Here is a 19,042-nt window from a genome sequence, read left to right on the forward strand (position 1 = left end):
AGGTACAAACTCCTGATTCGGTTTGCGCCACGCTTGAATTTTTTAGCTCCGCTTGTATAGCGTCAGTGGAGCACTGACGCAGTCGACTCAAAGTTTACCAATCAAGCGAATAAGCATGTTGCGTGAGCCCATTACAGTGACTCACTTTTCAATTTCCCTCGTCCAAGCACGACCCAAGAACCTCCCTAACCTCTACCATAGCTGCCAACCTCGTCTTCCGCCACACCGACCGCACCTCGCACCTGTCCCGTGACCGGGCATACTGGGCCCGTGACAGGGGTCCATGCACCGAGCTCGTATGAAGGTCTCAGTGGAGACATGGCTACATCCTACACCGGGTACCCGTCTTAGGGTACTTGGAGTTGCTGCTGGCTTCGTGAAAGCACAGTTCTCGTCCGAGTGGGACAGACTGAGGTCCAAGGGGATCTCCGTTCCCGCCTAGGACGGGTGTCGTGCAAGTGGAACTATGGTATTGAACGTGAACGCGGACGGGTTGTCACCCGAGGATGGAGGACATGCAGAGCGACCTCCGCGGCACAAAAGGAGAGGTGTCACCCGTAGGAACGAGGGCGGCCGTGCCGACCCTTGACATGTAGAATCAGTCGTGAATTTTCCCTGTCTTGAAGACACAACAACAAGAAGAGAGCTTTTGTATAGTTTACTTAAGTTCACTTATTAACCCTCTCTAAAGCTCGTCAGCTCTATCACCTTCGACCCCTTGCGAGCCTCCTCTCCGAACAGGCTCAGCGTGCCCACCCCAGACGGAGGAGGTACATGATATTTGGTGGAGAAGCAGGGTACGCTGACAACTGGAGAAGAGCTTGCACGGTGCAAGTGGTAGAGCGTACTCGTCTGGATCGACGAGCTTCCGCGTGAACGTCGCCTGAGGCCTCTGGAACGGCCTCGCCATGACTCAAGGTGACACACAAGAACATCAGGACTCGGCGAGTGAGGGCTTTCCCTCGTCCGGGTCTGATGCCGGCGACCAAGGAACGCCGAACACCGCCCCAGTGAGCGCTGCCCAAGGAGGCCAGCCTACGGCGGCTGCGCCGGATCCGCAGAGCGGTGCCGTACCCCCGTCAAGCGCTGCGACAACCAACCCCTCTCGTCCGACGTGCGGCGACAGCTCTCGAACCTCGGCTCGTCACAGAAGCCACGGCGCAGATCGACGCAGCCCCCAGGCCCTGCCGCAGAGAAGAGTGCGGCTATTTGTTCAGCGGTGCAGTCAGTATTGCTGGAGCCTCTGGCTGCTGTTCAACTCGAGGTGAGTGATGTGAGCTGCGCACCGACTCCTGTATCTCATGTAACAGCGTGAAAATAAAATGGCCATTTAGACAAAATGCTAGACGATTCTAGATTCTATACTCTCGTAGAATCTAGGATTGTTCTGATTTGTTGCTGATTGGTTGATACAGTTACCCGTATCGGGAATGCGGCGTGGCGCCTCGCGCGGGAGTTTCCACCCGCCAGCGTCTGCGGAGGAGGAGGGCTGCGCTCTGTTCTAGTGTTGCGCCATGTATACTACTGCATTGTATGCTATGGTGAAATGAAGTAAGATTCAAATGATGTGTTTTAGGGCATTTGAGTGGATAATGCAAAGGGCATTAAGAGCCATTCAAAGGGAAAGAAGCCAGCGTTGCTGGCAGCAATACGATAAACCGAGGGATGTGAAGGAAGCAGGCTTTCATTGCCATCACTTCCGAAACTGACGGCAACCACACAACTACCTACAATTGCTGCACGCAATATTTTAAGTTCCTACGTCAATGACGACCGAGAAGAAGAGCGCTGGCGGCCTTCAACGGCAAAGGGTTCGCTATGTGGAAGGATAAGCTGTTGACGCACGGCAATCATATCGATCAGTTGTACAAGCGCAAGCAACTCGAGAAGGCGCTGCCCTCTGTCCACGTTTTGATGGTTGACTTCCCCCATGGAAGCCCGGAAAAGCCGCCATCACTCCCTGGGGATAGTGACCTCATCGATAAGGAGAAGAACATCATGGCTTGGAACGTGATGGACTGGGAAAGGGGTCGCGGAGACCTGCAAAACCTGCTAAATCAGGTCCTACCCAACTCGTTCCTGTCAACTCTTTCAGACCTAGTGTCGAACCTAGACCCATGCGAGGTAATGAAGGACCTCGAGAAGAACTATGGGCAGGGCGATGCGGCTGGTCTGCTTGAGTTGACCCGAGCCTGGTCAAGGTTGGCTCGGAGCCAGTGGCGCGATCTTCGCACCCTCTTCGCCCCAGCTGAAGAAAGCGCGCAATGAAATCAACAGAAATACGCAAGAGCTTCTGGGAGAGGACATGATCACAGAATTGGGGCTATGTGTGGAGGTCCTGTCCCAGTTGCCGAATGAGTTTTGGGCATCGTCCATCTCCATGAAAAAGGGCGACTTCACTGTCGAGAAGGGGGAAAGCGCACTGAGGTGCATTTTCCAGGAAAAGTCAAAGAAGGATATTTGTCAGAACATGGACAGAAGTGCGTCCATCCCCATCAACAATGTGAGGACCAAACACGGTGAAAAGCGCAAGCATGCGGACGGAAAAGAGGGACGGGCGTGCTTCTACTGTTTCAAGGTGGACACTTCAAGACCGACTGCCCTCTTATGGCGTCCGACCGAAACCTGAACCGCGAAAGTGGACCATTGTTCCGGACCGACATCAAAACGGCCCCCGGTGCGAAAAAAGGCCAAGAAAACCGCAATTAACACGATGAAGTTGGTCGTGACCGACGGCAAGAAGCGCCGCGATGAGGACGGCAAGACGACACTCGAGAGGGCCACGGAGGACCAAATTATGGACGACCTCAGAAGTCTGGACCCGGCCAATCAGGACAACGGCAAGTCGGCTGAGTCGCCGTTGCAGCAAAATATGGACGAAGTTGAAGAGATGGTACGTAAATTTCATACGGATTATTTACGGTACTTAAAGAACCTAAAGTTAACGGACGATATGTGGGTCGTGGATACAGGAGCAGGCAGAGCTATAACTTCAGACCGAAGCTGGTTTAAAGGAAGCCTGCAGTCTAGCCAGAGCCACGTCTTCACTTACGGTAATGGTACCGTTTCACATAATGCACTTAAGGAATCACTAAAACGGAATGTTTTAAATCATAAAGGATAGTTGAGTGCGTTAAGTTTAACGGATATCTCATATGACCGGAATTGCGACAGTTATTTACTAAGTGCATACTATTGGGCAAAACAAGGGTACAGGCACTTTCAGTCAAAATCTGGAGATTTCCTCTTTTTCTTAGGAAAATACTTCAAGCTACTGTTTGCAGCAGTGGTCATAGGCGAAGTTTATTACTTACCGAATGTAAAGCCAGTCCGGACGAGCATTTTTAGTGTCCAAAGCCGTATGTTTGGTAATATTTTGAAATAATGGCACTTGAGGCCCGGCCATGTTGCTAAAGAAAGGTTAATCCGAATGATAAGTAACGAGAAAATTGCAGGGCTGCCAAAAATACCTTACTCTGAACTGAAGAAGGTTCATTTCTTTTGTAAGACATGCGCCCAAATGAAAGATAAAACAATGTCCTATAAGAACATGGTGGGAGCCAAGGCCACGAAGCCACTCCACACGGACTCAACTGGTAAATTGGCTGTTGGCTGCATGTTAACCTCCGGGGCTCTGTGGCCTAGGTCACACAACTGTAGCCAGGAGAATGTGAATGGCTTGCGGCATCCCCCCTTGCGGAGATTGCGTCGGACCAGCACTTGTGCGGCACAGAGACAGAAGAGAGAGTGAGAAGCAAAGGCAAAAGGCGGAGGGAGCTTTATGGGAAAGGTGCTCTCTCCAATATATATGATAAAATATGAATCTTAGTTTGGGCAGATCTGATTTATATTGGGTATCTGTACTGCTTATGATAAAAGTATCTTGGACAACTTGATAATTTAATTTTGGGTATGCGACACGAAATAATCTGAGAACGGCGTTGGTCGAGAGCGATCTTTCGAGAGGCGCGCTAGCATCTTTAGTCGGAGTACATACTACTGCATTATATGCTATAGTGAAATGAAGTAAGATTCAAAGGATATGTTTTAGGGCATTTGCGTGGATAATACAAAGGGCATTAAGAGCCATTCAAGGAGAAAGAAACCAGCGCTGCTGGTAGCAATACGATAAGCCGAGGGATGTGAAGGAAGCAGGCTTTCATTGCCATCACTTCCGAAACTGTCGGCAACTACACAACTACCTACAATTGCAGCACGCAACATCTAGCACCCCGTAGCTTCAGCTCTACACCGGTCGAAGGAGGGGTGGGTACACTCGATGGCCTGAAGGTTGTCACAAACAACCACAAAGCCGCCGCTGGGACAACTGCATGCCCTAACGGCCCTACCAGCGTACAAGAACTTGCACGGGGACCTCCTTGTGCCCAGCCCGTTCGTGGTTCCTGATGGAGACAAGTCCTGGCCGTCGGTGGCGTGGGGATACCGACTGGGTACCGCCGTGAATAGGCTTCGGCAACGGGGGAAGAACAAGTCGCTGTCCCCCAGAATGGACGAGGAGCTGGGAAGAATGGGTTTCATCATGAACACGCCACAAAACAAATGGGAGATTATCATTCTGCCTGCTTTGCGGCACTTCCGGAACGTACACAACCACACCGACGTGCCGGCGGAATTTGTTGTCCCGACGGGCGACGACGCGTGGCCCAAGCTGGCCTGGGGCTACTGTCTTGGCAACGCGGTCAATGATATTCGACATGGAAATGTCTATACCGCTCAAGTGGCCAGGTGTAAGAAGGAGCTTGACGAAGTGGAGTTCTGCATTGGCATGTCGATCGTGGATCGCGACTGGGAGGAGAAGGTCCTGCCGTCGACCCGAGTCTATCGCCAAGCGTTCGGAGGCTGCATTATACTGCAGTCATTTGTAGTGTCATCCTCTGCCCCATGGCCAGAGAAGGCCTGGGGAAAGCCGACGCTCTCTGTAATGCGAAGCCAGGGCACATATTTTGCACACTACGGGCGCGACATCGACAAGTTGGACGAACTTGGTGCCAACCTTAAGCTATTGCCTCGGGCCTGGAACAAGCGCGTCGCTCCGTTACTGACCACCTACGCTGAGCTGCATGGACGGGGAAAAGTCCAAGAAGACTTTGTTATTGCGTCGGAGGCTCCGTGGAAGGACACGATGTGGGATGTTCGTCTAGGGCTCATCGTAGCCCGGAATACGCATTTTGGACCACGTTATTTAGTGATGGCACGATGGTTACACACGCAAACCTGATGTTGGTAAGGCTGGAACAACGTTCCTGCATCACTTTCCACTGTCGAATGCAAATTAGAACTGTGAATCAACGTGCTAGAAAACATTTGGTGCATCTTAAACCTAAAATATACTGGGATAGGAAGCGACGAAGAGCTGGTAGCCCAGCCCAAACAGAATTAATTCAGGCGCTGTCCGCCCGTCCAATTGGGACCGGTGATGAACCGGTAACATGTCTAAATCAATTTACAGTATTCGACATTACATCGAGGTGTTCAATGCGGATTCAATTGTCTGTTGCAATCGTAGTCAAGATGTACTTGATGATCATCACACCAACAAGTATGTGGGGCAATTATATTTCTTTATTTGCCAAATGAAAAAATCACAAGCGCGTACTAGCGGCGCCCCAGTCGCAGTAATAAATATCTTCTCTGAGCTTACTTTAACGCTCTAGCATATATCGAGATTGTCTTGCGTTCGGGTTCGGCCACAAGATGCGCCTGCACAGAATCCAAGTTCGCAGCGAGTAGATTATCTTGCAGTCCAACGCCGTGCTTGTAGACCCCCCTTTCAGTGAGACTTGTCCTTTGGGTCGTCCTTGAAATCGTGATACAGAGTATCGGCAACTTCGCTAATATTGTCAGAGCTAATGCTTGCTAGGACATGATCGAGGCGCTCGCTGCTGGAATAGGTCAAGACCGCGGCAATTGCAGACGAACACATTGGTGCTGCATGTAGTTGTGGCCCGATTGGGCCTTTTCTAGCTACTGCCCCCACCCGAATCACCCTCTGCACGTCCGACGACACGTCGCATTCTACAGGACAACCAGTGAAAAATTAAGCTTAGGCCAGGTTTCGTCATGAATCATGGATGAGGATGCTCAGCATTTCCTCGGTCCAGAAGTGGTCATGCTCTTCAATTAACCGGCATACAACCGAGGGGACCAGTTTGAGTGTTGAGGACGAGCCGATCAGGAAGAAGCCTCAGCTGGTTCACGAGCCGGCTGGACGTCTCCCTCCGTTGTCTCGTTCAGTCCCGTCAGTGCCCTCGACGGCGCTGTTGTCGTGGCATGGGTCTTGCAGTGAGTCTAGTGCTATGCGAACTGCGCGAACCGACACAGTTCCAAGCCTAGTTGGTGCAGGAGCTGGTTCCGATGTTTGCATGGCTGGGAATGACCATGGGACGGACCTGTCTGGAGTAAGTTCCTCAGGGTCGTCTCTAACTTTTTCAGACTATGGAATTGGTACCGGAGCCTTTGGACACGCTTCTGGTGCAACGGTGATGATGGGTTCGGTGACTTCAGCTGGGAGAAGCAGTCTCCCAGCTGTGATGGTCTCGGTGGCGCCCCAAGCACCTTCCGTCTCAGAGTGGGACGGTCAGGGACGTACACCCGTCGCAAGTGCTGTTGCTGGGGACTCCGGAATCTGAGAAGGACGCTGCTAGTGATATGAGTGACGTGGAACCTACGAAGATACGACCTGTGTAGCAAAGATTACTTGAAAGGATATTGGACCATAGCAGATCTCTTCAGGCGACCTAACTCAACTACATTTGGGCGACATTGAGTTGGAGAACATCTACCGACGAGAAGTTCCCCGAGTCCGAGCTGAAGCTGAGACCCAACTCGCCTCTTCTCGAGCTAGGCGAAGGGAACTCGAAACTGAGCTGAGAAGTCAGCAGGCTGATTAGGAGACCGGTGTGGCCGAACGTCGCACTGAATAATACCCCGCACATTCTGGGACGTACTCAACGCCGACAGCTCAGAAGTCAGAGCAACAACTTCAGTTGGAAGCTCTTGAGTACCTTGCCAAGCAACGAACTGAGGAGGAGTCTCGGAAGCGGAAGGAAGACAAAGCTCGTGCACAGTATCTTTTGGGAGTGCAACGGAGTCTACACGAAGCTGAGGAACGTGACCGACAAGCCGAAGAAAAGAAGGCTGCGGAAGATGAAGCAGCTAACATCCGAGCTGAGTATGAAGCTGAGATGCGAGCTCTGTATTAGAAGCATGCTCAAGTGTAGGCCGAGTATAATAAGACAGTGGCGGAACAAGAAGACAAAATACGCCGTTTCAAAGGAGCTCAAGACCAACTCCGCCAGGCTGGTATCCCCAGAGCCCACTCTGTACCAAATCCTCAGCCAGTACCAGTCCGGCGCCGGCGATCGCGACTGTCGCTCATGTCCAGAATGATTCTGTAGCTGCCCAGCTGGCTCAGTTGACTTGCATCGTGCAACAATTGGTGTGAGCCAACCAGAGTCAGTTGAGTGGAAGCCACAAGTCTGGGAAAACCGGGAGTTCGATTTCGACTAGCCATCTGAGTCCGGGACCAAGCCAGCTGCAGCGTCGCGGACAGCTCAGAAGGCACGAGCCTCGTCACCAGGAGACCCGTATGAAAGTGGATTGGAGTCAGATGATTCGAGTTCGAGTGATTCGTCGCAAGATGAGCTTGAGAACCAGTTCGGAGCTATGGCCTAGCCTAAGAGCGTGGATTCCAGCTCCGGTACTCGAGTAGGAGTTCAAGCGATGATTCGCCACGACGCCCTGGAGAAGTTTAACGAACACGCGCCCCTTGAAGACCGAGTCAACTGGTGGGAGCGCTTTATGTACTACGCTACCATGGCACCATGGGATGAACGCACCCGGGGTGTCCAACTACGCATGCAACTTACGGAAGATCTCAAGGATTGGGTCAATCAGCTCTCAGATGACATTCGCTCGAACTGGAAGCTCTTTCATGTCTTCAAAAAGGAGTGGTGCCGAAGCATTGGTCCCAAGGCTGAGCGGTACTATGCGATGAGGATGCGAGATCGGGAACCCCCCCAGAATGTTCTTGTATCAGCTCAATCACGCCGCGGAGAAGGCCAACATCGCATATCAGACAGAAGCCAGCCCCAGACCGTAAGGTGCACATTTGTGGCTTCATCAAGGCGCTGGGTGATTCTCGGCTGAGGCCCACCTTGCAAGGCCAGAGGTTCGACACACTAAGCGAGCTGGAGGAGACGCTGAAGCGCATTGAAGCTCTGCAGCGAGATGAAAGCCGTGATCCTCAGCAAAAGCGAAGTCCGATTCAGAACTTGCAGTTTGACCGGTTCAAGCCGCAGCAACGCCGAGCTGCGGGATGCGCATTCTTGGCGGATGGTGGTGAAGTCGACTCGAGTCCGGGACGACACGCTAATTTCAAGGATGGATGTGAGCCTTCCTCGGAAAATCAAGTAGAAGCTGAGGCTGAAGCCCGAGTTGAAGTTGCTGAAGCCTAAGAGCCCCAAGCGTCAGGGACGAGTAGTTCTGCACCGGTCGAGCCCAGTTATGCAGCGGCTTTGATGGATGAAGAGCTTTACCGTGTTGCTGAGAGATTGGCTTGAAGCCCAGATCCCAGCCCAGACAAGATGAGTACCAGCGCGCTGAGCTATGCGGAGAATGCGGCAGCAGCCGCCATGCAACGGAGAAGTGCTGGAGCAAGCTCATTTGTGGACGTTGTCACGAGGAAGGTCATCAGACTCAGTTCTGTCGACGTCAACCGAGTTCCAAGTGTGGGGACTATCATCACCGGTGACATGTGGTCGGATTTGAAGGCGGTGCAGGGTGCCATCCGCGCCGAAGGCTCTGTCGAGGGCCTCTCTTCGGAAGTAATCCACGTGCTCTTATATAGCCCGGAGTCTGAGACGCCGTTAAACCCTTAGGGCCGCTGGTTCGGGAACCCGTGCGTGACGAGTTGAAGTCCCGAGCATACTGCGCATTTGCATATGGGGCTCAGCCCTTCCATGTCGGCGCAGTGACAACCCCAAATGTATGTCTTCGCCTGAACGAGGCTGTGTTTACTCCCTTCAAACTGACCCCGAAGACGCGGAGTCTGAGGACGAATTTGAGAACCATCTCGAGTTCGCTCCAGTCCCGGCGCCAACTCGCTCGCTTGCTGGCAGCGACTGCCGCAGGAAGCCAAGCAGAACTGCCCAACGCTCCAGAGCCTAGCGGTAGACCAAACGCTAGCCACCTCTCTCTATGGAGCCATCGCGTTGAGCATAGCCACCAATGCTGGCGGCTCGTCTGCAGATAAAGTCCGTAACGTTAGTGTCCAGAAATCGCTTTAACCCACCAGCGACCGCTCTTACCCGATTTTGCAGTGATAAGATTATTATAGAAATTTGTATACTAGCGGGATAGGGTAAGCGAGCTCCCCAGCGGCCTGCCCCGACTCTTCAGGTTCCACCGGCTGTCAATCTCATTTGTCAGAGTTATCCAATCAAAGCTTGGATACGACCGTAATATTAAGCTCTGTCGAGATTTCGATCGAAAAAACCTTGGCGTAATTCGCAGGATAATGCGAACATTCGCTAAGTGAGGAAATTGTTCTGAGCTGAATATCGCGGTTGATGGACGTGCTCGACAATCGCTGTGACACTATCCCAGGGCAAGCACGGCACAGCAAATGAGGGACGCCTTCTACTGCAACGACGAGACGTACGAGGCACAACCGAAAGCAGAACAACTCAATCTCGGTACGCTGCTCACTCTAGCCAGCCTGTTGCCCCATTGCTGACGTGTTTCTTGACTGCAGGCGAGGCGAGCGCTGGCGGCACAAGCCCCCCCCCATTCCATCAGCAGTACACCCGCCTGACTCCCTCCTTTCACTTCGCCATGCAGGGCTACGACAACTCGCAGTACCGGGTGCACTCGCCGACCACCAGCGCAGCGGCGAACTTCCCACGCTCTACTACAAATCCCTGGACCATGGCACCAATAGCGGTGGTTTCAATGGCCCGACGTGCATGAACTCCAGGAGCACGTGAACCCGAACAGCATGCAGGCCCAGCACCAGGTCCGACGCCGCAGCAGGGGGACTTCGACTACGAGCCCATCAGCACCCATGCAAATACTATGCGCTGTCGTCCACAACTGGGGGCGGCTCTCAGAGCCGCTCTGTTGGGCTGCAGCCATACGTCAGCCCACACGGACAAACGTTCGCGTGAGGCGCCCTAAATGAAGGAGAAGAAGCGCGTGTTCAAGCTAAACGATGGTATCAACCATCATAAGACGCTGCAGGACGAGGCCGGACGATCAAGCAGTCCAAACGTCTGCTCTCCGAGCAAGTACACCCGGAATTTGATCAGGGCGTAGCCCATAGCAAGGAGCTCCTTGTCGTGGACGGGGTAATTCTTCTCGGCAGGCTTCATCGGCCGTGCCTGGTAGCTCACAACACGTTCGTGACCCTCATCGTCGAACTGTATCAGCGAGCATCCGATTGCAAAATCCCTCGCGTCGCACACAACATGGAACGGTTTCGTGTGATCCGGAAGCATCAGGGACAGCGCTTCTGCCAAACTCTTCTTCTCGGAATCAAACGCAGCTTGGTGGTCGGGGGACCACAGTCACGTCGCGTCCTTTTTCAGCAGCGAAGACAGCGGATGGATCAGGCCAGCGTAATTCTTCGTGTACTTGTGGAGATAATTCGCAAGACCCAGCCACTGACGCAGCTCCGTGGGGTTCTTGGGAGTCGACCATGAACCGTTCGAGGCGACCTTCTCTGGATCTGCGCGAATGCCGACCTTGCTCACGTAGCAGTCGAGTACGGGGATCTCCGGCGCACAGAAGACGCACTTCTTCAAATTTATGTACAGCTTGTTATCGCGCATCACTTGGAATACCTGCCTCAAGCGTTGAAGATGGACCTCGACAGCACTGAGGTTGCCCTCAGCGCGGCTGTGCACGAAGATGTCGTCGAAGTAGCTCAGCGCAAAGTCGCGGAACGGGCGCAGTACGTGAGACACCATGCCGTTGGACGTGGCTGGGGCGTTCTTCAGAATCCGGTGGCATCACGAGCCACTCCCAAAGCATTCCGCTGGGGGTGCTTACTGCCGTGAGGGGTACGTCGTGGGACAGAGGTCCGCAAATACAGTATCATATTGGATTGCACCTGACACGAAGCGCTAATAAAAACTGCAATTTCTTAGCAAACAATAATAAAAATTCCCGCACTTTATATTGCAATTTATATGGTGCGCCTAGCAAGTCTACCCCTGCCACTGGTGCCGGTAGGAACCCCGACTGGAATCACCGCTCGGTAATCGACCGGCCAGCTTACATCAAGCTCAGCACGTTCAAACTCACTGATGAGATCTTGAGGCAGGTCAACTGCGGGCTGCCATGTTAGCTCCACAAAGCCCACCCAGCCAACAAAATAATAAGCGACACCTGCTGGATTAGATTTTTTTGCGTAGATCGCGTCTACTGTGTAGAGATTGGGACCTTCGCCGAAGTCGGATGAGTTGTCTTCTAACGAAGACGTATCACTCTCGTCCACGGCTGGACGTGGACAGCACCATGGCGTCGACAGCGCTTCTTGTCGGAGAACTTCAAGAGGGGCTGGAACAGCTTGGTAGCGTGCCTGCCGGTCGCGTGCCCGCTTAGCTGCCGCGAGAGCGGCAATTTGCTTGAGCCTCTTGCCCTTCTTCGGCATCTTTGTTTTTCCCAAGTGCATAGCTAGCTAAGCCAAAAATCTAAGATAGACGTGTGTTGAAGCGCGTGCTAATTGGCTAGCTATTGTAGGAGTATTTCAAGCAGTATATTTTTACATTCATCAAAGGTATGTTGAAGATAAACAAGGATTGATCTATAATTATTTATTTCGGGCCGACCATATCTTTTTAGAGGGGGATACAGGTCAAGATAGGCATACGCTCGATATGAAATGCATCTTCTTCATCAATATGCCTCTGTCGAGGCTGGGAATACCTGCGTTGAAAAGCGGACGTAATGAGGTCCCGCGACGCGGGACTTCATCAAGATCTGGTAGAAGCTGTCCGCCAGGTCGATGATGCTATAGATGACGCTACCTGATATGGAGTCGAGTACCATGTCCTTCCGCGGGATCGGATTCTGTGCCGGTATGGTTGCGCCGTTCAGCTTATTGAACGCGTGAACGATGCGCCAGACGCCAGTTGCCTTCTTCACACAGAACTTTGGGCTAGAGTGTCGCGGACGTGGCCGACCGGGCGGCGCTTTTCGAAGAACTCGTCGATGGCCTTCATCTGGTCTCGCAGCAGTGGGCCACTGCAGTGTTACGCAGTATTTCGTTCCGGGCGTGAGGTCGATCTCGTGCCGAACGCCGTGGTCGGCTGGAAGCTCGGCGGGGATCGCATCAGGGAAGATGCTTTCAAACTCGCGAGCGGTATCGTAGACTGGGTTACCCGACTCCTTCAGCGCTCTCCAGGACTGCGCTGCGAAGCGTTCTTCGCGGGCACACTTCGGTTCGGCATTCCTCGGACGGGACGACGCGTCGTCACTGCTGAGTGCGTGAAGACCCTCGGCTGTCGCGTCGGCCTCGGTGATCAAGCACACCTGCTCGATGTCACCAGCCTTCAGATCGCGAAGGAAGTGTTTCCACGAGAGCCCGGGGAGCCGAGAGATTCCGCGAGCATCGTGACTTCGATGACCCGCGTGCCCCGTGGAGCACCCTCCACGTATTCGACAGCGCAGACAGATTCCGTCGGGGGAGGTGCAGCTTCAGTGTTGTTCCGTAACCTGAGACGCCGTCGCTTGGGTTTCCTCCATTTCCTCCTCGAAGACCTCGAGCAGGAGCTCGAGGTGGACGACTCGCTGGCACTGGACGACACATTGTCGCTATCGCTGGACTATACTTCACCCTTCTCTAGGTGCGGAATGTCGATCCCGTCCGCACCAGAAGTACGCGGGAGCACCACTTGCTCGACCGCCTCGTTGATGCGCAGGAGCTCCACCGCCTCGTTGGTTCGCGGGAATCGCCTTCGCTCGACCGCCATCGCATCAACCTCGCTTCGCTGGTAGGTTCGCGTTCATTTGTCGGTTCATCCAACAGCACCGCATATGCCATACTGAGAGGGCCATTGTGGAGTAGCGCCCTCACAGAAATCGCGGAGTTCGTCCTGGCACAAACCCGACGCGCCCAATCTGCGGTCGCGGCGGGCAATTTCCCGGATCTTGAGTAGCGTATCTTCGAATATAGAGCCCAAGTCTTTGCAAGCTTCAGAGTTGGGGGGGGGACGCTTGTTCCTTGTCTTAGGGCGTCGGTTGTTCCTTGGGCATGCGGACTTATCGGACCGGCGTTTCCTCGGAGATCCCGTCGGGCGTGCGGCGGTGTTTCCTGGGGCTTGTTGCGTGGCGTTATCGGGCCGACGTGGGGTCTTGTGCACAGCGGTTATCAGGCCGTGTGGTCCTTCGTCTAGGCTGCGCGTTATCGAGCGCCTCCTAACCGGTATACGTTTTACGTGCCTTCGTTTCCAACACGGGGGGGGGCGTATTCCTTGCGGCTCTGCTTGCCGACGCATGGTAGTTCTCAAGAACCTGGCGATCTTCCGGAGGGGAGAGGTCTGAGTGGTTCAGAAAATTTTTGGGACTGAGTCCTTACCCTATCCTATGTCCTTGCTACTGGCTACTCTGTACTACTGCTTGCTAAGCCTACCGCTCTGTACCTATCCTTACTTCTGTCGTGCTTGCACTACCGTCCTTCAATCTGATTTGCGTGGTGTAATCACAACTTGAGCTCGCCGGGATTTCCTCGACGGGATTTAGGGTTGACGGGTTTTGGGGCCGACGGGGTTTGCATTACCGGGCGAATGAACCGGCTCGTCGAATCAGTCAGAATTAGCCTGATTCCGCCGCCGGTCTGCGTGTCACACGGCCCATCACCCCGTTACCTCTCTGGTCATTCCGACGCGTCGTATTCCATCCGTCTCGTCGGCTGCCATCTTTCCCGGCATTTCCCGTCACTCGTTTTCTGGCGCGACATCTCGTGGGGTGCTATTCCACACCATCGCTCGCTCTGTGTAGGGCTTGTGTCGTTCGTGGATGAATGATCCACGGCGGTGACGTGGGGCCAGTCCGTCGGAGCGACCAGGAGATGAGTGAACACTTCGCTTACGTCGTAGTCGGCTCGACGCTTGACTGATCGGGCCAGCCAGTCAATCTCCGGCTGATACCGTGTCAGCCACGGTATGCCCAAGATGCAGTCGAACGCGTAGTTCATCTCGATCACCATGAAGTCGTCGTTGCTACGGAAGCCGTCGAACGTGTACGCAAGCATGATATCACGCCGTGGGACACAGTGTGGATTACCGTCAGCGAGCTTAATGACGACGACGCCGGGACCCTCGCGAACGGATATATCCGATGGGAGAAGCGACAAAAACGAGGCGCGGAAGAAGTTGTTCGTTGCACCCGAATCGAGGAGCGCGCGGAGAGGACGCCGCGCGCCAGCGACGTGCAGGCTGACGATGACCAGTCTGTGGTCGTCGCTGGTGGTGGTGGCATTGAAGTGTGCGTGAAGCACTGGGGCGCTAGGAGATCCGGTTGCCACCGGGGGACCCGGACCTCCGTTCCAGCCAGTAAGGCGCCCCGCACCTACTGGTCCCGGTCGTTTTTTTTTGTTGAGCGATGAGGATCGCATCGTCGGCGCCAGCGACAGCCGCGTGCCTCGGCACAGGCGCGCGGCCGCATGCCGTGCGATGATCCAACTTCCCACAACGGTGGCAGGCCAGCGGACGTGAATTGCGGTCGCCACGTGAGTAGTACCGCCGGTTATTCTCCGCGGCTTTCCACAGCATCGATTTCCATTGGCTCGGGCATCGCTGCGCGAGCGTCCACCGGTAGCTGTTGCGAGTACGAAGCGGATACCGTATAGTCCTCACGCAATGCGAGGACAAACGCTTATTCCAGCGACTTCGGCTCGGCGCGCGTGATACAGTAGCGCGTCATTCCTTTTCGCATGCCAAACACGAAGACGTGGACCTGCGAAACCATGTCGACGATGCACGGAGCCAGGTGACGAGTCTTCTCTACGTAGTCGCACATGGACAGCTTGCCCTGCTTCAACGCGAAAACCTCCGCACGCATCCGCGATACATCTTGCGGAGGCTCGAACGCAGTCGAAGGTCTTTCTGGAGACTGTCCAGACTAGGGAAGGCGTGTTGGTCCACAACAAGCTTGTCGAGGGCCCACTCCTTCGCCTTCCCCGACAAACGCGACAAGAGAGAGTTCACTTTCGCCGTCGGCGCCTCGATCCGTCTCGAGGAGATGACGATGTTATTCTCCCTGAACCAGCGGCTCAGGGGTAGTCGGTCTTGGCCGGCGTCGAAATACGTCGACGTCTTCATCTTCACCGCATCGTTGCGGGAGGAATGCGAGGGAGTTGACACTCGCCGCTTGGCATCGACGAGCTCGTGTTCCAGGAACTCTTGGGCAGCCTGGCGTTGTTGGTCGGCGGTCGCTGAGCTCAGCAGCGACGTGACGACGAACTCGCCGGACACGGCAGCGAGGCGTTGAAGGGCTTCCCACCCAACCCGGGTGAGGTGGAGAAAACTCGTGTGGTCAAGGGTTACATCGGACCCTTCGGGCATCAGTACTTGCACATCTTGGTCTTGGACGTTGGAAGGACTACGAAGTACTACCAGGTGTAACGGGGTAAGAGATACTGTCACTAGTGTACACTGTAGATAAGAGGAAGGTTGCAATAATAACCTCAAGTCTTGTCTTTAGGGTAAAATCAACTCTGTTTATGTATGGGACGGGGGCGGAGGCCCCCTTACCCTTGTGAACCACTCAAATCTAAGTCTGTACCTGTTTGGACGGAATGGGTCTGGCTCCCCACTTTCAACCAATCACAACATAAAAGCAGGTCACACGCTAACCGTGTGACTGCACCTACTTTGTGTATGAACCTAGGTAATTTCTACCTACTTATGTAAATGGGCCCTTTACAATTCACTGGTCGCTCATAGTCGTCACCATCAACTATACAAATTCAAGGACGTATTCGGGACGGCCGTATCAGACCGAAATCGAATCGGCATACGAGAAACAGTTATGGCCGTTCATGCAGCGCTGACACATACGGTTGGCGGTCATAACCCGACTATTGATGGGCATTGGATAAATAAGCCCAGCCAGCCCGATGGATCGAGCTGCGGGGTTATGATCACAGCGGCTGCGTATTCCTACATGCAAGGACAACGCAAATTTGAGTTTGATAAGGTTTCTAACGAATCAGTGGAGATGATGCGACTACGAATTCTGTAGATGATTATGTGCAGCTCTACAGTGGGCACAATAGACAAGGAAGATGGTGTTGTCGCCGCTAGAACGGATGCAAAGCTAGCGCTTGCATTTTTGAAAGAGGAGAAAGACGAGTGACCTATGATCTACATATACGTTTACTCGAGCACTACTTTTTTGTATACGATTTTTTTACGCAAATATATCCTCCTTAGCTTAACACCACCTCTACAACGCAACCCGATAACACGTGATGGACATGCCGATGTCGCTTTGGCATAATATACGCAAGTGAATTTAACAGCTATGTGATTGCGCTACTTCACCTTGCAGTACGGACAACTGCAACTTACAGATATTATGGCGACTCTAACTTTCTACTACGACTATAACTACTTGTTACAGTGACTCAAAGAAACCATGGCGGGTTTGCCTTGCTACCACAACTATAACTGCTTGATACAGTGCCTCTACGACACTATAGCGACTTTAACTTACTACCACGCCTATAACTACTTCCTACAGTGACTCTAAGATACTATAGCGGCTTTGAATTCAAATTACTAGTATTTTCTAGCAGAACGAAGATCTTCGACACAAGATACTGGTACACTGTACCATGCAAGTGACATCGCCAAGATTTGTGGTTCATATTGGAGCCCCCCTCAGACTGAGCACACAGCACGCTGCCCAAGCATTCAAGCCTACCTTTCAGCCACGAGCCGTAGCAGCACGCGACGAGGAGCTAGGAGAGATGTGCCCGCGGTAGCTTAAATAGGTCGCGGGTGCTGCCGTCATTGTGCCGGTCGGGACACTGCCCCAGGAGCTGGCCGGCCAGGTGGACGAGTAGGACTCGCTGAGCAACAGAACGATGAGGATCACGTCGACGACGACGTGGAGTCAGCGCAGGCCGAGGAGCCCGCGTTCGGCCGTGGTCGCCAGGGCATCCCCGGGGACAATCTGCGCAGCGACCACCTGATGCTCGACAACGACGGAGAGGGTGCGACCGCGGCCATCTGGGGGACCGTGCTGGGCAAGAACGCGGCCCACACCCCGCACGAGCAGGACCAGGACATCAACAACCCGCTGCCTTCCTCAGCCGTCAACCGTTCGAGAAGGTGACGTGAGGGCTCGATGGGATACCAGTATGCTACAGGGTCACCTGCTCCCTCCACCAAACTCGATTACTACAAAGGGGGCGTCTCGCTTCTCTGCGGGAGCACCTTCCTTTCCCATCAATATGCTACAACTTGTGGACGCTGAGGTCGCGACCATGAAGAGGCGGCCGGCTGCCGAACATCTTAGCTGAAGACTGCCCCGGGAGGTTCCAGAACGGCTAGCCGGAGTTGTTTGAGAAGCAGTTCAACATTGATGCATCTCGCGTCGGTCTGAGACGCACGCGATGTGCACAGTGCGTTGGCTCGTGCTCCACCGATGCGGCGATACTGGACGGGGAGAAGATGAAGAGCTACATGATCGAGAACGTCAACGGACACAAGACAGACCAGCGCAATCCATACCGGAATAGGCTGCTGGAGCGACCCTGCTACAGCCCCGCGATGTTCAACTACGGACATGATGCAGCTGGACTCCGACCACTTCGAGCGCATGATGAAGGGCGTGCGCACGGACAAGAACGTCCTGAGCGTCGCGGTGTTCAGCTACCACTGAATGCCGCCGCGCGTGGAGGCGCTGTACAAGAAGCTGCACTGACAGTCTCCCGAGTAGCGTCAGCACGGACACGTACGCCAACTACGGCGACCGGCTGCCGTACATCCTGATCGGCGACGGCGAAGGGCACGACAGCGCAGTGAGAAGAATGCGTGCTGGTGAACGCGAGTCTCCCTGACGTTCACGATCCGGGGGAAGCGACGTCGAACGTCCACCCTGTTCGGGCGTACGCTTCAGCCGTACAGCCACCCGGGCTTACGCCCTGCTTCGACCATACAGTCAAGCACCTCGGCCATACAGCCAACTGGGCTTACGCCCCGCTTCGACCATACAGTCAAGCATTTGCAACTAATGTCGGGTTCAACGTTCTTCATGTGGACACAGCCCAATTTGGGGGGTTGCCATACGACATCTTGCTCATCAAGCAAGAATCCCTTGATGGCTTTAGGCTGCACCAAATGAACCACGTTTAACCCCCATACCTCTGTATGCTTGATAGAAAGTGCAGCACAGCACAAATTGTAATACAGTACACTGTACTGAAGACCATCAACAAAGTTACAACGTGCAACGGACACAACAACCCCAGCAATCCCTGCCAACTGTTTTGCGGAATACCGGAGGTGATAGGACTGCCGACGGGCTTGAGCTCATGAGCTGCATCTACCAGGTCTCGCTTCGTATTAAATATGACTATAACTAGTATAGCAGCATACTCACGGCGAATTTTCGCCCCGGTTGCTAGAGGACATTGCGTCGGAAAATGTTGTATCCTAGCTTCACCGCCCCCAAGTATCCTATACACACTCATACTTTTACTAAATTGGTTTCAAAAATATATGCACGAAGTGCCGGGTTTGCATCAGATTTTATTGAAATGACTGGGCTTGGAGTTTAATATGGAAAACGGTATAGGCAGCACGGGGATCGATGCCACGAGCGAGCGCAGCGAGCACTGGTAGACAGCGCTCGTGTTCCCGACGTTGCCCACATGCTGACCAGCTAGAACTTGCATGTCGGAGTCATCAGTCGCCGCCATAAATGAAGACAGGAATGCCCTGTGAGTAAGCCGTCTCTCACGTTTCGACGCCTGCTCAACCAGTTTATCTGGTTGCTCCTGGCCCGTCAC

General features: G+C 53.8%; 6 protein-coding genes across 6 annotated transcripts; all 6 read left to right on the forward strand.

Annotated features, from left to right (window-relative positions):
* Positions 1-908: 908 nt before the first annotated feature.
* PHYSODRAFT_299758 (hypothetical protein) lies at positions 909-1,268 on the forward strand (the record flags this gene model as incomplete). Its single annotated transcript, XM_009526938.1, has 1 exon — positions 909-1,268. The coding sequence occupies one exon, from the start codon at positions 909-911 to the stop codon at positions 1,266-1,268; it is 360 nt and encodes a 119-aa protein (XP_009525233.1).
* Positions 1,269-1,788: 520 nt separating this feature from the next.
* Positions 1,789-2,268, forward strand: PHYSODRAFT_496271 (hypothetical protein; the record flags this gene model as incomplete). Its single annotated transcript, XM_009526939.1, has 1 exon — positions 1,789-2,268. A coding segment is annotated over one exon (480 nt), but the record flags the coding sequence as incomplete, so codon positions are not given.
* A 733-nt stretch (positions 2,269-3,001) lies between these two features.
* Positions 3,002-3,610, forward strand: PHYSODRAFT_465981 (hypothetical protein; the record flags this gene model as incomplete). The annotated part of the gene is made up of 3 exons (XM_009526940.1): positions 3,002-3,064; positions 3,125-3,276; positions 3,397-3,610. Coding segments are annotated over 3 exons (429 nt in total), but the record flags the coding sequence as incomplete, so codon positions are not given.
* A 732-nt stretch (positions 3,611-4,342) lies between these two features.
* PHYSODRAFT_491116 (hypothetical protein) lies at positions 4,343-5,239 on the forward strand (the record flags this gene model as incomplete). The annotated part of the gene is made up of 1 exon (XM_009526941.1): positions 4,343-5,239. A coding segment is annotated over one exon (897 nt), but the record flags the coding sequence as incomplete, so codon positions are not given.
* Positions 5,240-7,743: 2,504 nt separating this feature from the next.
* PHYSODRAFT_330293 (hypothetical protein) lies at positions 7,744-8,900 on the forward strand (the record flags this gene model as incomplete). Its single annotated transcript, XM_009526942.1, has 4 exons — positions 7,744-8,003; positions 8,099-8,366; positions 8,437-8,513; positions 8,585-8,900. 4 exons carry the CDS (start codon positions 7,744-7,746, stop codon positions 8,898-8,900), a joined length of 921 nt encoding a protein of 306 aa, XP_009525237.1.
* Positions 8,901-16,662: 7,762 nt separating this feature from the next.
* Positions 16,663-18,091, forward strand: PHYSODRAFT_330295 (hypothetical protein; the record flags this gene model as incomplete). The annotated part of the gene is made up of 5 exons (XM_009526943.1): positions 16,663-16,669; positions 17,066-17,343; positions 17,583-17,726; positions 17,827-17,897; positions 17,971-18,091. 5 exons carry the CDS (start codon positions 16,663-16,665, stop codon positions 18,089-18,091), a joined length of 621 nt encoding a protein of 206 aa, XP_009525238.1.
* Between the last annotated feature and the right edge of the window lie 951 nt (positions 18,092-19,042).

Source organism: Phytophthora sojae, assembly GCF_000149755.1.
Source record: "Phytophthora sojae unplaced genomic scaffold PHYSOscaffold_3, whole genome shotgun sequence".
In the NCBI taxonomy this organism is placed as follows: Eukaryota; Oomycota; class Peronosporomycetes; order Peronosporales; family Peronosporaceae; genus Phytophthora; species Phytophthora sojae.